Here is a 13,148-nt window from a genome sequence, read left to right as displayed (position 1 = left end):
GAACTTCCGCCTCTACGTGTACATGTCTTAGTATATATAGACAGGGAGGAGGCCGGCTGAGGTGTTTGAACTTCAAAACTGAGCTCCAATTTCTGTGATCCTTTAAGCTATTTTTTGTTTCCCTGCAGCACAATCTTGTTTAGTGCTAATCTTTTGGAGAGGCTACCAGATTGGCTGGGATTAAGTGCCTCATGAATGGAATCTCCGTGACACCAACCGTCCCTTTAATTGAGATGTCCTTATTTAATTCTGCTGTGGTGCTTGGCATCTCCAAAATGACGCATCAACTCCCGATGCATCATGCAAAGCCAATACTTCACTCCCAGGCTACCAGGTGGGACCACCATGCATGGACACAAGAAATCATGCTATAAACGCAGTGTCTCTGGTTTATTCTTAGATTTCTTTGTATTATTAAACTAACAAGAATATTTTTTAATGGACAAGCTTCTTTTTTTTGAGAGAGAGAAAGAGAGAGAGAGAGTAGCAAGAAGAATTTTTCTAGCAAGAGAAGAAAAAAGTTATGTTGTGTGTTATTATACATTTGGCATGCTGCAAATATTTGCTTACGAAATTTCTATTTAGTCATTCCCCAGTGACGTCTACTACGAGCAAAGGCAGACAAATTCTCAAACGAACATATGCTCCAACTCATTTTGCAACGGCAAGAAACCTCAATCCTAATTTGTGTGGACATGCACACCAAAGATGCATACCGTAGCTAGAGATTTTATGAATTTTATTCCAAGTTATTCGTTGCCCTGTTTGACAATTCACAACATAGATATTGCGTACGCACGCTCTGCCTCAAAGCTAAACTTGTGAAAATCCCAAGTATCAAGCATGTTCATGTGGCCCTTCATATTTTCACTCTCGTACAAGAAACACAAGGCACCAAAAGTAGAATAAGAACAAGAGCTAGAGAAATTCTGGCTGCCAGCAAATTCTCAAACAATGATTCATCATAACATACATTTCCAACTTGAGGATGTAGTCAAAAATTCAAAATTTACTCGTTGATTCATCCAGTTTACAACAGACACACGAGTAAACCTGGACAGAGCTAGGTACTAGGAGCCAAGTGCAAGCTTCTTAATACGGAGTAATCCTTCTGAGCTAATTGAAGTTGTTGCATGCACACTTGCGGTACAAACCATCTCATCCATCGCAATATCATCAGCCTGGAGCATAATCAAAGTCTCAAATTCCAGTCGTCACAAGCACATTCACAAGCCGACTATCACGGCACTAATATTACACATGTTACTTCCACTAGTTGCTTAACATTCAAAACAAGAGGAAACAAGCCTCAACTCAAATAATAGTAGCTGAATGCTCTCGCGGCAGTTGATACACGGTTAGCAAGGATCAACAAAATATGGCACTACTGGAACACAACCATCAACGTGTCAGCCTCTAATTGGCTTTTCTCACGTGTACAAGGCAAGCTCACAAATGGGCATGCAGATTGTCAATTAGCCAAGCTCTCTTCCCATCCTCCATCCTTCTCAAAATCCTGGAACAATCAGAACAAATGATCGGTCAGAACAACATAAGAAAAAAAAATTTACTAAATTTCAAATTAAGCCACAAGAGACGGGAACACCCACAAGGCTCAACCAAAATGAAAAAATCCACCACCTTATTAGCATACAGGATATGCGAGCACGGTTTGAACGAATACAAGAGATTGATTTAGGGACTTGTTTGGACTTGAAAAATACCACAACGCATATCATTACTAAAGTTTCAGGATTTACCATGGCAGACTGACAACAACTTCCAGAATAAGATGGCTTTAATGACCCGCAATAAACCAATTACTGTTTTCTCAAGGAAGGTCACTGATCAATTATGCTCAAGTGACAGATGTATCAATTTTTTTGAAGGATCTTGAGGACTACATGTACGGCAAAATCATAGAGAGAAACCCAGCATGCACCCAACACCACTTTCCTAAAATGTTGACATTAGTTTGAAAGTGCAATGATGCAGCAACTAACAAGTATGAGCAACATTAAAATTTCCAGAGAAATTCGGAAGGGGCAAACCTAGAAAGGCATCTGCCTATGACAATAGAACCGGGATTGGTAAAAAAATAGGTTGTTCACTCCTACACCCTACCACCACTTCAGTAAACAAGGTACTTAACAATTACATGTTCGATAGTGCAGTCTAGCCACTGATCTAAACCTCATGTAACTAACATGAACAACACATGACAAACTGAATTCATGGCAAAACAATAAGCGGAGGTAGGTACCCAACACATGCATGATCTGCTTACAGTAATCAAGGATTGGCTTGGGGAGCACAACCCGCTCTCCGACCTGACATGCTTCATCACTTCCAAATAGGGAGTGGACATTGCTTGTGCCATCTCTCTGCATGCAAGAACCAACAAATACATCAACACATATCACTCATGTCCATTGATCTGAAAACAGCCAATAAGATCAGCCCTATACATGCAGCACATCTAAAGCTTAAAAGCACATGTGTAGTTATTATATTTCCAAGACAAGATTGTATCAAGCAACTCTTCAATCCATTCATAATTTCCAAGACAAGATTGTATCAAGCCACTGTTTATTTCATTATGAATTTACAAGATAAGAAAGGAATGTAAAAAATTAGACATCAATGAGCATTATAGCTACAGAACATGTATACTTACAGAAAACACAACATGAATGCATCCATAGTTCTTGCGAAAGCCATAAATCCCAGTGGCAAACTATCAAAGCATTTCAGACTCAATGAATCGATCCTATTTCTGATGAGAAAGAGGTAATTAGCCAGGTACAGATAAACCTGCAATTCACATGTGAAGGTTCAGATGGGAAAAAAAATATGATGTGGTTTTCCATGGAAAAAATAAAAGAAACATGCCACTTTGAGAAACTTCTGTACATCTAGAGACACAATAGATTGACATTTGAAAGAGAAACTGAAGTGTTATAAGAGCAGCCCCAATTTTGTCAATGCCTGAAGGTATAAGTACAATAATTGATTATTTCCAAGAAAGACGAGATTGCATCAAGCAACTCTTCAATTTCATTCATCCATAACCGTGAGAGCAACACATACACTTGAATGAAACATGCATGGCAATAGTATGTAGTGACCTAAATTAACATAGAATAGTGGCAGAGGTAACCTTATAGGGTAGGACCTCGGAGAAGTGTGAGTGGCATCCACGGAGCACCTCTCACTGCAGTGGCACGTGCAGCTCGCCACCGTGCCTCCTCCCGGTTCCCCTCCAAAACTGCCTCCTCCTATATGCTTTGAATCTGAAAACACATGTTAATAAGCATACAGAAATAAGTAAAATGTCCATATACACATTGTCCATACAACAGCTCACACTATTTCAGGTATAAATTACTTTTCAGATAATGGAAGAGAACAACTGCTTGTAAAACATTTTGTAAAGCAAAACAGTTTGAGCAAGGGAATAAAAGATATTCAGTCCAAGGCAAAGCATTTTAAGAACTAAATAATAGTAATCCACTTGCTCCAAGAAGAATACACATTCATGTCCAGAAATTTTGAGTCCATAACAAAGTTAGAGAGGTTGTATGATGTCAACATACTCACAGCACGCTGAAGTACTCAAAAGAACAAGAACTAATCATATATTTGAGTTGCAAATATTAATCATCTAGTTTTTGGATACTGAACCTTAAATCTTACTTCGATGCTCAGAAGTATCAAACTTCGAGGTTCCAAAGCATACATATTGCAGATGCTGAAGAAAAACATACCCTAGAACGGCTGGGACGCAACCAAATCTGAGCATGCTACTACCAGGTTAATGACCATCACATCCTCTGGCATGTGTCAGGGTTGCATCTCCCAAACCATATGTCATCTCCAGGTTTCCCGGATGCGGTTAGTCAAGTGACCTAGGAGCTCATGCAGCCTGACATCTCTTGGACTAGGGAGTAGAAACTCCACTTGCTTGCCAACTGTTTTGATACAAAATATATTAGTAAGTGGTTCAGAAAATAAAGAATAGTTCACCATCAAGGTAATAAAATGGAGATGGTTAATAATGTTCATAAGAAATCCAACAACTATGTTTTCACATAAGAATTCACCAAATTATCCAGATTCATTTAGTGTCACAGAATTATCAATATCAGCAATTACATACACAAGAGCAAAAACACATTTATTAGCGCTGACTCTAATATGATTGCCCTTTTGTTCAGATGAGATGCAACACTACCTACAGAACCACGCAAGTAGTAAGCACGAGAACCACAAGATGGTTATGCCACAAAAAATTTGCCTATATTTGCTATTCCAGTACAAACAACATTACGAAGTGGTTCATAAAATGTAGAATAGTTCAATAAGCTAACAAAAACAGAGATGCCTAATAATATACATGAGAAATGCTACATATTATCTTTCCATTCATGAATATGGAAGGGACACGCTCAAACATATGTGTATTCACATAAAAGGAACCAGCTACATACGCGAACTTGAGAAGGAAAGGAAATTAAGAGCTGGATGCCTCCGCAGAAGAAGACGGCCGGAGAAGGCGAGCCGGCAAACGGTTGTAGCAGGCGACGACGATGGGTATGCCTGCCCGCCGTGTGTACGAAAGATGGGTGTGGCCACCTGATTGCCAGCCGGGGCATGATTTTGAAGTGGGCGACAGCAAGAGAGCTACGGTAGAGGCGATGCTCCCTATCGCCCTCTTCAAAAGCATGGCCCTCGCTGCTTGCCGTGGCAGTTCCGTGCCGCAAGCCCTAGCTATCTTGGGAGAGGACCAAGGGAGCTCCCGTCTTGGCAGAATATATTGATATCAAGACAGTGCTACTGAGAAAATTTTAAAGTTACACAAATTTGAGGGAAGTAACCCAGTACCTTGGCTGTGCTCTTGTGAATCTAAAGCAATATGGGTTTCAGTGACCGATTCATTGACTGGCTGGCTGTGCTGCTATTTCGGCAAGCACGATTATAATGATCAAGGGAGAGCCAGGTCCCCCAATTTTCCTCTGGGAAGGCTGTGGACTATCAGTGCCAGGCTGTGGATTTTGGGAAGGCTGAATCAATGAGCTGTCATCATGGGAGTTCAACAGCAGCTGCACCTGCAGCACACGATCCCATCCATCTCGCTTTGTGCCAATGATGTCATCCTTTTCTGTCAGCCAACTATTGTGGAGGCCATGGCGGTAAAGGAGATCTTGCAGTTATATGAAGAAGCATCCGGCCTACATGTGAACTACGCCAAGAGTTAGCAACTTTGATCGAGTGCGGTGAGATTGATTTCCCTGTCACCGAGCTCCCCTTCTCCTATCTAGGAATCCCACTAACAATCAGAAGGCCAACAGCAGCCCAAATGCAGTCCGGCCCTTGTCAACCGAATGGCAGCAAAGTTGCCAACTTGGAAATCTCGGCGGATGCAGAAGCCAGGAAGGCTGTCCCTTGTCAAGTCTGTGGTTGGAGCAATCCAATCCACCAACTTCTTGTGTTGGCGCCACCAAAGAAGACCATCAGGCTGATGGAGAAAATCGAGAGAGGATTCCTCTGGGAAGGAGCCGCCGATGCCAACGGCGGGGGCTGCTGTGTCAAGTGGTGACGGGTGTGCCGGCCACATCACTTGGAGGGCTGGGAGTCCAGGACCTGGAGCACGGGCCTGGCACTGCGCGTGAGATGGCAATGCCTAGGCCGCACTGATAACATCCGTGCTCGGAGTGGCCTTGACCTACAGTTCACACAGCAGATGAACGAGATTTCTTCATCGCCTCAACTTCGATTTCACTTGGGAAAGGGCTGACATCCCCAAACGCAGACGCAAACAAAGAACTGTCGCTGAAGGTTTGGCTGCCAACTGTTGGGCTCAGGACATTCATGGCATCCTCGGGGTGCATGAATTAGGACAATACCTCATCATCCTCTGGCACATGATCTAGCACACCAGCCTATCCTTGGACGACGACAAACTCATCATGCTAGCGGAGAATATACTGGCAAATCAGCATACCTAGCCTCCTTTCACGGCTCAACAAATAGTGCATCTTGGAAACACACTACAAGACCTTGGCTCCCCCAAAAGTCAAGTTTTTCCACTGGCTGGCCAATTAGGACAGGTGCTAGACGGCTAAAAGGCTGGCACGACAAGGACTGCAACATCACCCACGATGCCTTTTGTGCGACCAAGTGTCGGAAACAATGCACCACCTCATCATTGCATGCCCATTCTCACGGCTTGTCTGGCATGAGATCTTGTCTTGGCTGCGGACGACATTCAGACCACCTGCCGATAAGGCCTCCCTCCTCGAGTGGTAGCAAACTACAAGGCAAAACACTCCGAAGCCAATGCACAAGGGCCTGGCGTCCACGACGATCCTAGTGCCCTGGATGATCTAGAAATATCACAATGATTGTGTCTTCGAGAGAGTGCATCCTTCAGTTCTGGACAATCAAAGACGAGGCAAAGTCATGGGCCAAGGAAGGAGCAAACAACCTAGGAGATGTCATCCCAACAACCTGGGATGTTCACTGAACCCCTTACCTGTTCTAATACTTATGTGTACCTCATGTAGTCCTATTCTAATACTGGAATGAAACTCCAGCCTTGAACTAGCGGCGCTACTCCCTTGGCCTAGCTCCAGCAGCTTGACAGTTGGCCGATAAGAAGAGTTCCCTGTCACCACAAGCACCACGATGATTAATACTAGTACCCAAGCATTTTCTAGGAAAACAAATTGCAATTCTGTCATACAACCAAAATAAAGCTAGTGTAATCAATCAATTTCTTAGAGAACATTCTTCTCTTAGTCATTGCAAACTAAATGTTTAAGCTGGCAACTAAATCTCCATTCATACTGAATCAATTCCAAATAATGGAATTATATTATGACTAGCACAAGGAATTATATTAAAACTGTACGTAAACTAGAACGTGAAATAAGAAAATGATCCACAAATCTGGCGCTGGAGCAAGATTGAAAGAAAAGGTTCAAAACATCTAGTAAGAAGATGAATCGAGAAAGTGTAGACAATAGATCAAGACAAGAAAGAAAATCCAGGTCAAGCAGAATTGACATGCCCTACGACCAGATCAACTAAAGCCGAACAAAATCCAAATGCATTCAAGGTAGATCAGCCGGTCCTAATTGGACAAAATCCATAAGCCTTAGAAGCAGAGTGAACAAAGCCTGCAACTTTGAACATCATATATTACATCCTGGCCCTCACATACCATCACACAAATGGTCGAAGTAAATAATTTGGCATACAAAGGATCAAATCTAAGCAGGGATAGAACAAATAATAACTTGGCAGCAGTGAAGGATGCCACCACCAGGTCCTCTTGGCAACAATTGCAAGGTTAGACAACTTTTTTCACTGCATTAAACATAAAGATGCCTAGGGTTCATAAATTCCTACAGAACAAAGGTAGTTCTTGGAAAAGATATATTTCAATTAGTACGAATAACATATATGCTATAATGGAAGAACATAAGTAAATGGCAGCAAACTCTAATATAGATTAAAATAGTTCATAAATATGAATGTGAAATAAGAAAATGATCGATATATCCGGCACGAAAGCAAGAATGAAAGAGAAAAAAAATACAAATCACCCACAAAGAAGATGAATCAAGAAAATGTAGCGAACAAATCAACACAAGAAAACAATACTAGCGAAATCCAAATGTATTCAAAGTAGATCAGTTAAGCATGACCGGACAAAATCCATAAGTACTTGAAGCAGATTGAACAAGCCTGCAACTTGAAGAGAAAAATAAAGAAGTTGAGTTAAGGCATGGAAAGAGAAAATCTACAAAAGAAGAACCATGATCCTAGCAATGCTTATACATGTCATACTTGTAACTAGAGAAGATTGGTTTTAGATCCTGCATTAAGACCACCCCTTACTTGTCCTAAGAAGTCTTTAGCCAAAGCAAAGAAGATCCAATAAATCTACAAAAGAAAAACCATGATCCTAGCAATGCTATAAAATTATGGATACATGCCATACTTGTAACTAGAGAAGATTTGTTTTAAATCCTGCATTAAGACCACCCCGTACTTGTCCTAAGAACAAGAATATGTCTTCAGCGAAAGAACCAATAAACGTAAAATCATGTGAAACCACCACAATTTTTCTAATAAGATGGCAAAGCAACAAAGGTTAAGAATGAAATTACAATTTACATAATCACGATTCCAAAAAAATCTGTCCATCCTAAGTACCAGACCTTAAATAAACAACTACCTACCCAATCTGAAAGCTACATAACAAGAGGGTATTGTTGCAAGAACTGAATGCCATGGTCCTAAGAATACAGTAGGACAGAGGCTGGAGGGAACCTACTAAAATTTGTCCATCCTGAGCAGCAGGAGAGTGTAACACCAGACCATCAGCAGCAAGTTGATTTGGCCATGCATGCTGTCAGGTGGCCTGAAGTCAGTCTAGTGTCGACCCAGATCAACGCCTTCGTGACGAGGTGGATAATAGCATGTACAAGTAAAGTTAAGTTGGTCAGTATAAAATAATTATATTTGGTCATCTGGATTGAAGAAAAATGAATCTACAACTCAATCTGCGTCCACTATAAGTGAAAAAATTACTAAGCTTGGTCAAGTATGACTAGAAACAGTTTAAGTGAACTTTACAACACGGTAAAAATCACTAGAAAACTAAAGATACCTCCTGCCAGGCTACAGCTACAAACCAAATGGCTGATGGGTAGTCGCTAAAAATAAACTTTGATCTGTTTTCACCAACCTAAGGTTTCAGCTCACAAACTAAACAATCGGATCAGGAAACACTTCAATTTAGTTAACTACTAAGTTGGTGCAGATAAGGACTAACACTTCAATTCAGCTCACAACCTACGTTTCCTTTAGATTACCAAATGGGGAACTGAGTAAATTTAACTTCCACTGACAGAAGAAATAGGCACCCAAACTCGAGTTGAAGAGGACTCAAACCAGAATGGTTGGTGGAGCGTACAGTCACGCCTCTCACAAGTACATTAGTCTCATTTTCTAAAATGCACTAGAAGCCCAAGCCAGAACTTTGAAAAAAAACATCTACCTGAATAACTGTGGCTGTCCCGCTTCGAGTTCCAGGTGTGAGAATGAGTGCTTCCGATGATGCAGAGAACTCCGTCTGCCACACAATAATGGTGAAAAACAAAGGAATCAGATTTTCTCCTTTTATGAAAAATATAGTTAGGATTAAATCATAACTTTGAGAGAGTATGAGCCAGCATATCACCAAAGTAAAAGACGAGACCAGTTGATACCAGAAGTGCGTCTGCTGGAATTTACAACAGAGTATAAGTAAATAGGAAAAAAGTGGCAATGCCAAGTCAATGAAGGAAAGATATATACGGACATATTGCACCACTAAAAAAGAACCATTGCATGCAAAAGATACTGAACAAAGTGAGACAGATGTAACCATTCTTATATGCATATGTATTTCTACAATGGAATTTATCCATATTCCATAAGATATGCACAAAATGTATAGATGTCTATCAGTATAAGAAATCACATATGAACAAATGAAGTGAAATAAAGATCTAATTACATCTTAGACTTCAGGTACAAACCAAAAGATGAGCATGAAGGGAACTTCTCGAGAATGTGCGTGATTAAGATGACATCAGCCACACCATGAAAGAGAAGATGGGGGTTTTCCCCATCCTTAACAGACCTGCAGTAATATGCTGCATAGATTAGTTTGCCAATCTCTTGTTATCAGTCGGCCTGAATTAGGTTAAAGCTAAAGCGTGTTTACCTCCATCAGTCTTCATTAGGAAGACCAAGAATGTCATGAGATATAAAACTACCATCAATGAATCATATTTCGAAGTTTTAGAAACTCCATTGTTCGTAGAATGGCGCAGATGGCCAAAGAAGAAAGCTAGCACACTGAGGCAACTGAACGATACTGCCCAGTACTGTATTTCAACTTTTCAAGGTATGCAAATTCTGGTCACATAAACAGGAAGATGCGTAGTTAGTAAACTGTATGCACCTCAGAAAATCTGAATAGCACATAATATAGAAAATAAATACAGTTAACAATGTGGCTAACTTCTGAATTGTTGATTAAGATGGTAAAATAAAAATATACCTTCTGGACCATTAAGATCTGTGAGCAAGATCCTGGAAGGTTGGATTAACCGTGCATGCATGACACAATGCAGAGTAGAGGCGCCGAGAAGAATGCCACATGATGACATGAAGCACCTGGCCTGGAACATATATACATCAAACACAAGCACTAGGTATGATATTATTTTGTAGATCGCGGAAGAGGGGATAAAATTAAGTAGTTGCACAACTCTAAACACGATGGCTCGCCGATAAAAACAAGCATCGATCTTTTTTCACCAACCTACGGTTTCGGCTCACAAACTAAGCAATCGGTTCAAGAAACACTTCATTTTAGTTGACTACTAAGTGGGTGTGGATAAAGACTAACACCAAATATTCCTAGCAGCTCAATCTCCTTTACAAACCAGATGGGGAATTGAAAGAATGATTACAGATCGGTAGATGTACTATGTAATCACACAAGACAATATGCATTAACATATTTCAGTGCTACCTTAAGCTTAGGTTAATTTTCAGAAAACACATGCAGGCTCTAGATACGTTCAAACGAGATAGAGCTGATTTGGATACCAGGAGTTACTGCATTGTAGAATTAGTAACCGGATGTTGTATTAGTATATACATGTTTTATTGAAAACCTAAGAGGAGCTTTGCATGTTTGATTGGTCCACACACAAACCAACACTTGAGGGATTATACCTCTCCCAAAGGCAGAACCATGTCGATGAAGACAGACAGCAGTAGCACCAGGCATGAAACGTCCTGCAGCTACGCAGGTGCAGGGTTGCTCGCCCCCCCCTTTCGGCCCGAGCAGCAGGGTGCATGCCGTGGCAGCTGCGCCGGCAAGAGCGCGGCCTTGGTCGCCACCCGCTGGTGAGCTGAGCATCTCCTCCCGCTCAACCTCTCCGTCTCCAACAACAACCCAACCGTGCAGCAGCTGCGCGCCTTTGGATGCCAATGTCCATCCATATCAGGAAAGGTACAGAACTAAGGAAAGTTAGCAAGCTGGAAGTAAAACAACGTCTAGTGGTGCTGAATCAACATCTATAAACTACATTTTCATGGTGAAATCTTTTAGTGCTGACTCTGTCCATGATGGACGACTGAACCAAGACTAAAACGGCAAATGCTATAGGTTTTCTCCCTGCAGATTCGTGGCAAAACATTCGAAGGAAATCGTGCGGCCATAGCATCAGGACCAAACCCTGACCTGACGCCATGGCTAGATGGGAGTATGGGACAACGAATTTCTGCAGGATTTCCTTCAATCAACGTGATAAAATTTAGAAGCATTGCATGGTGGAGGAGGACAGGTACCTGACGGGCAGGAGCAGGTTGGGGGCGTGAGGAAGAGCAGGTCTGGTACGTGGCCACCGGTGGCAGCAGCTCGGGGAGGTGGTCGCCGGTGGCAGAGCAGGCGACCACCGGGTCTTCCTCCGTGCCCCCCGTCGCCATTCCTGCGCCCCTCCCGGCAGTCAGCGCCGGCGAGAGCCACGACCGCGCCTCGCTGCAAGTAAACCCGTGGAGCTCCATGGCTAGCGCGGCCGCCACAACGAGCGCATCCACTTCCGTGGGGTGCTCGTCGAGGAAGAGGGTCGGCGCTGCGGTGAGGACAAGGGCGAGGTCTAGTGGAGCGGTGGAGGGTGGACGGCGATGGATGCTGCGGCGGCGGTGGGTGGGCGGCGGCGGCAATCGATGGGTAAGGAAGGGGATGAGACGGCGTCACGCGAATTGGAAGATCCAATGACTCTAATTATTTCTTTGAGCGAGGAAGTCGAAAAGAAGGAGTAGAATTACTATAATGACATGCGAGAAATTAGTGTGGTTGGTTAGTCTAACATAATTTTTGCATGTGATGACACTATCATAAACTCAACTCTGCTAGAACCAACCTTTTCTCTTTCTTTGGGCCAAACTTGCTACACCCAAAAGTCATATAAGTACAAAACCTACCGGCTCGAGCTGAGTGTTACCGCCGACACTAGGGCTCTACTACAGCTGCCACGAGTTGAGCAATGGTTGGGCCACCGTCGAGACAACGGCTCGGTAACTAGTTCCTTGTTTCGGCGGATGATGGTCGGAGGCGGCACAGATGCCACCATGCTTTCTCTTAAACCGTTTCCAGCATTATTAATGACGATATAGTGTTGCCGCCACCTCGGCCTTGTCACTCCTTTTTATTAGTTCTAGAAGCTCCCGTGAAAGTGGCATCACCTCCCATCAAGCATATCGTTGGAGCTGTCGAACTCACTGGCGGTCCCCCGCCTACGGTCGAGAATTTCTCTCCCTAGATCCCACTATATGTTCATATCTACGACGATGGCCATAATGGGGTGTATTTTGAGAGAAACAACGAAAATAAGTAGCCAAGAAAGCTTATATCAGAGGAAAAATATTTTGTTATCTTCTCCACACGGGCTTCTGTTTAGGGCAGAATGCATACAAAGTGAGTGGCTACTAGTAGCAGCAGCTCGGGGAGGTGGTCGCCGGTGGTAGCACCTCGAGCAGGCGACCACTAGGTCTTCCTCGATGTCGTTCTCCATCGGCCATAGCCATGACCGTGTGGTATGTGTCTTCCTGCAGGTGAATTCTGGAGCTTCATGGCTCACCATGGCTGGGGTGGCCACCACCAACGAGCGTACCCTCTTTTGTGTTTTCTATGGTAGCGACGGAGGTTAGGTGGCGATGGATGTTGGGGTGGGTGGCGGAGCGATAGGAGGCTCTAGGCTCGCGTTGCAGCGAGGGAGGACGTGCCGACGATGGTGGGTGAGAGGTTGGGGGAATCGAGGGAGGGGTGGATGCATATCGATGGGAAAGGAAGAGTTCGAGGACGGGGAATGAAGCGGGCTAGGGTTTGGGCCCGTCTTCGGTAGGTGATGTACGTCTTTGCGATCTGATTGGACAGTTCATTTCGACTCTTACCTACCTTGGGGGCTATTCGTGGGATCTGATTGGGTGGAGACGCCGTCACACGAATTGGAAGATCCAGAGACATCTAGTAGAACTACTAGTATAGAAGGAGAAAATATGCATGGGGACGCGTA

At 43.1% G+C, this 13,148-nt stretch overlaps 1 protein-coding gene across 25 annotated transcripts; it reads right to left on the bottom strand.

Annotated features, from left to right (window-relative positions):
• Nucleotides 1-944: 944 nt before the first annotated feature.
• LOC127298941 (uncharacterized) lies at nt 945-11,908 on the bottom strand. Of its 25 annotated transcripts, XR_007850210.2 has the most exons (16): nt 11,422-11,887; nt 10,804-11,049; nt 10,121-10,241; nt 9,782-9,975; nt 9,594-9,697; nt 9,254-9,295; nt 9,071-9,145; nt 8,345-8,465; nt 6,536-6,667; nt 4,885-6,435; nt 4,491-4,802; nt 3,768-3,971; nt 3,161-3,293; nt 2,678-2,814; nt 2,288-2,384; nt 945-1,516 (listed from the first exon to the last, which is right to left on the bottom strand). XR_007850210.2 is itself a non-coding variant. In XM_071819742.1 (14 exons), exons 1-3 carry the CDS (start codon nt 11,635-11,637, stop codon nt 9,908-9,910), a joined length of 405 nt encoding a protein of 134 aa, XP_071675843.1. In that variant the 5' UTR covers nt 11,638-11,908; the 3' UTR covers nt 945-1,516; nt 2,288-2,384; nt 2,678-2,814; nt 3,161-3,293; nt 3,768-3,971; nt 4,491-6,435; nt 6,536-6,667; nt 8,345-8,465; nt 9,071-9,145; nt 9,254-9,295; nt 9,594-9,697; nt 9,782-9,907. The 25 variants fall into 25 exon arrangements, 1 of the variants encoding a protein (XP_071675843.1); XR_011744565.1 differs by having other exon boundaries at nt 4,491-6,435; nt 10,804-11,091; nt 11,422-11,888; XR_011744575.1 differs by having other exon boundaries at nt 4,491-6,435; nt 9,226-9,295; nt 9,572-9,697; nt 11,422-11,888.
• Between the last annotated feature and the right edge of the window lie 1,240 nt (nt 11,909-13,148).

This window comes from Lolium perenne, chromosome 5 (genome assembly GCF_019359855.2).
Source record: "Lolium perenne isolate Kyuss_39 chromosome 5, Kyuss_2.0, whole genome shotgun sequence".
Taxonomy (NCBI): Eukaryota; Viridiplantae; Streptophyta; class Magnoliopsida; order Poales; family Poaceae; genus Lolium; species Lolium perenne.
This window is presented reverse-complemented; position numbering and strand designations above follow the sequence as displayed.

Bases quoted from the DNA above. Each gene is read 5' to 3' on its own strand.
- LOC127298941 (XM_071819742.1), bottom strand. From the start codon at position 11,637: ATGGAGCTCCACGGGTTTACTTGCAGCGAGGCGCGGTCGTGGCTCTCG. The intron at 10,242-11,421 runs GTACCTGTCCTC...TATATGTTCCAG, and splicing joins AACCTGCTCCTGCCCGTCAG to GCCAGGTGCTTCATGTCATC. The intron at 9,976-10,120 runs GTATATTTTTAT...TTATGTGACCAG, and splicing joins AGATCTTAATGGTCCAGAAG to AATTTGCATACCTTGAAAAG.